The sequence below is a fragment of the Perkinsus marinus genome, assembly GCF_000006405.1.
Source record: "Perkinsus marinus ATCC 50983 genomic scaffold scf_1104296954690, whole genome shotgun sequence".
Taxonomy (NCBI): Eukaryota; Perkinsozoa; order Perkinsida; family Perkinsidae; genus Perkinsus; species Perkinsus marinus.
Window position 1 is genome coordinate 1 of NW_003208018.1, and position 1267 is coordinate 1267.

A 1267-nucleotide genomic window follows, 5' to 3' on the forward strand; every position below is an offset into this window, starting at 1 on the left:
ATCGTGAGGTTATTGAGTCATCTGCTTGCGGATCCTATTCAACAGCATTAGTATCGAGCATAACCTCATGACTAATGACTGTTCATCAATAATAATAAGGATTATCATAGTTCTTCAACGGCAAAGACGGAATACTACGAAGGATGCAACTGATAGAGTAGTATCAATGTAGTAACCGCTCATCATCTATAGGACTATAATCACATTCAGCCAGTGATGATCTGGCTGTAAAACTGCTCAAGCTACACTACTATTTTATTACCATCAGAACGGTAAGGGAAATTTACTAGTAGTTGCGTCATCATCAGGAACAGTACAGTAAAACTGAGATCAGAAGTAGAAGCGGAGCGAGGGTACAGAAGAAGGATACATGAGAACCCACACTAAAGTAGTAGAGAGTAGAAGTGGAGACGCTGTCGATAGTAGAATGCAGATTATCATTCTTGACAGTGAAACGAGCACGAAAATAGAGCTATTAAAATTGTTGAGTGGCGAGGATGATAATACATCTCAAAAAGATGATGAACTTGCTGATTCGTGATACCCAAAAAAGATGGATTAAAACAAGTGATTAGGGGTTTCCTTTATCATCATGATCATCATGATTTACTGTCCGTCAGAGTAGTAAATTATTGACGATGATCACGACCATTTGATTTAGCATCATCACTCACCATATGTCCATCTGAAAATAAAAATTAGCATTATACAGGGATACCAGCGAAAATGTTCAGCAACAAAGATACTTACCTCTACTGCTGCCACAACTTTGACTAGTAGCACTATCGATAGACTCATCATCATCTGTTGCATCGAGAATGTCCTCCTTAACATCATCTGTTTTCTCTTCTTCATCGTCACTTTTGGACTTCGCAACCGCTAATTCCGCATCTTCTTCTGCTTGGCGTTTCTTAGCTTCACGATCAACACGGTTGAAGTAAGGCATAAGCGCTAAACACATGATAGCTCCAACAACACATATACCAGCCAAAAGGAGGTAATAGTAATCGTAATGGGAACCATAGTACATAACAGAATTGGGATAATCTGATGGAGTAAAATCAGGCATCCAGGGAGAACATACTTGAAATATGGCACCAGCGATAAAATTGGCAATAGCGAAGAACAGTAAGTTAATCGCCGATGATACTGCTTTAAGATGGCTTGGTGAATATGTAAATGCAACTTCGTATGATGTTGATGTAAGGAATATCTCACCCAGCTGCAATTACCCAGAAATTGTGGTACTTGCCACCATACTGATACC

The 1267-nt window shown here is 39.3% G+C and overlaps 1 protein-coding gene across 1 annotated transcript; it reads right to left on the reverse strand.

Annotated features, from left to right (window-relative positions):
* Positions 1-629: 629 nt before the first annotated feature.
* Positions 630-1030, reverse strand: Pmar_PMAR018417 (hypothetical protein; the record flags this gene model as incomplete). Its single annotated transcript, XM_002776027.1, has 2 exons — positions 630-685; positions 751-1030. The coding sequence occupies 2 exons, from the start codon at positions 1028-1030 to the stop codon at positions 630-632; spliced, it is 336 nt and encodes a 111-aa protein (XP_002776073.1).
* Positions 1031-1267: the final 237 nt, after the last annotated feature.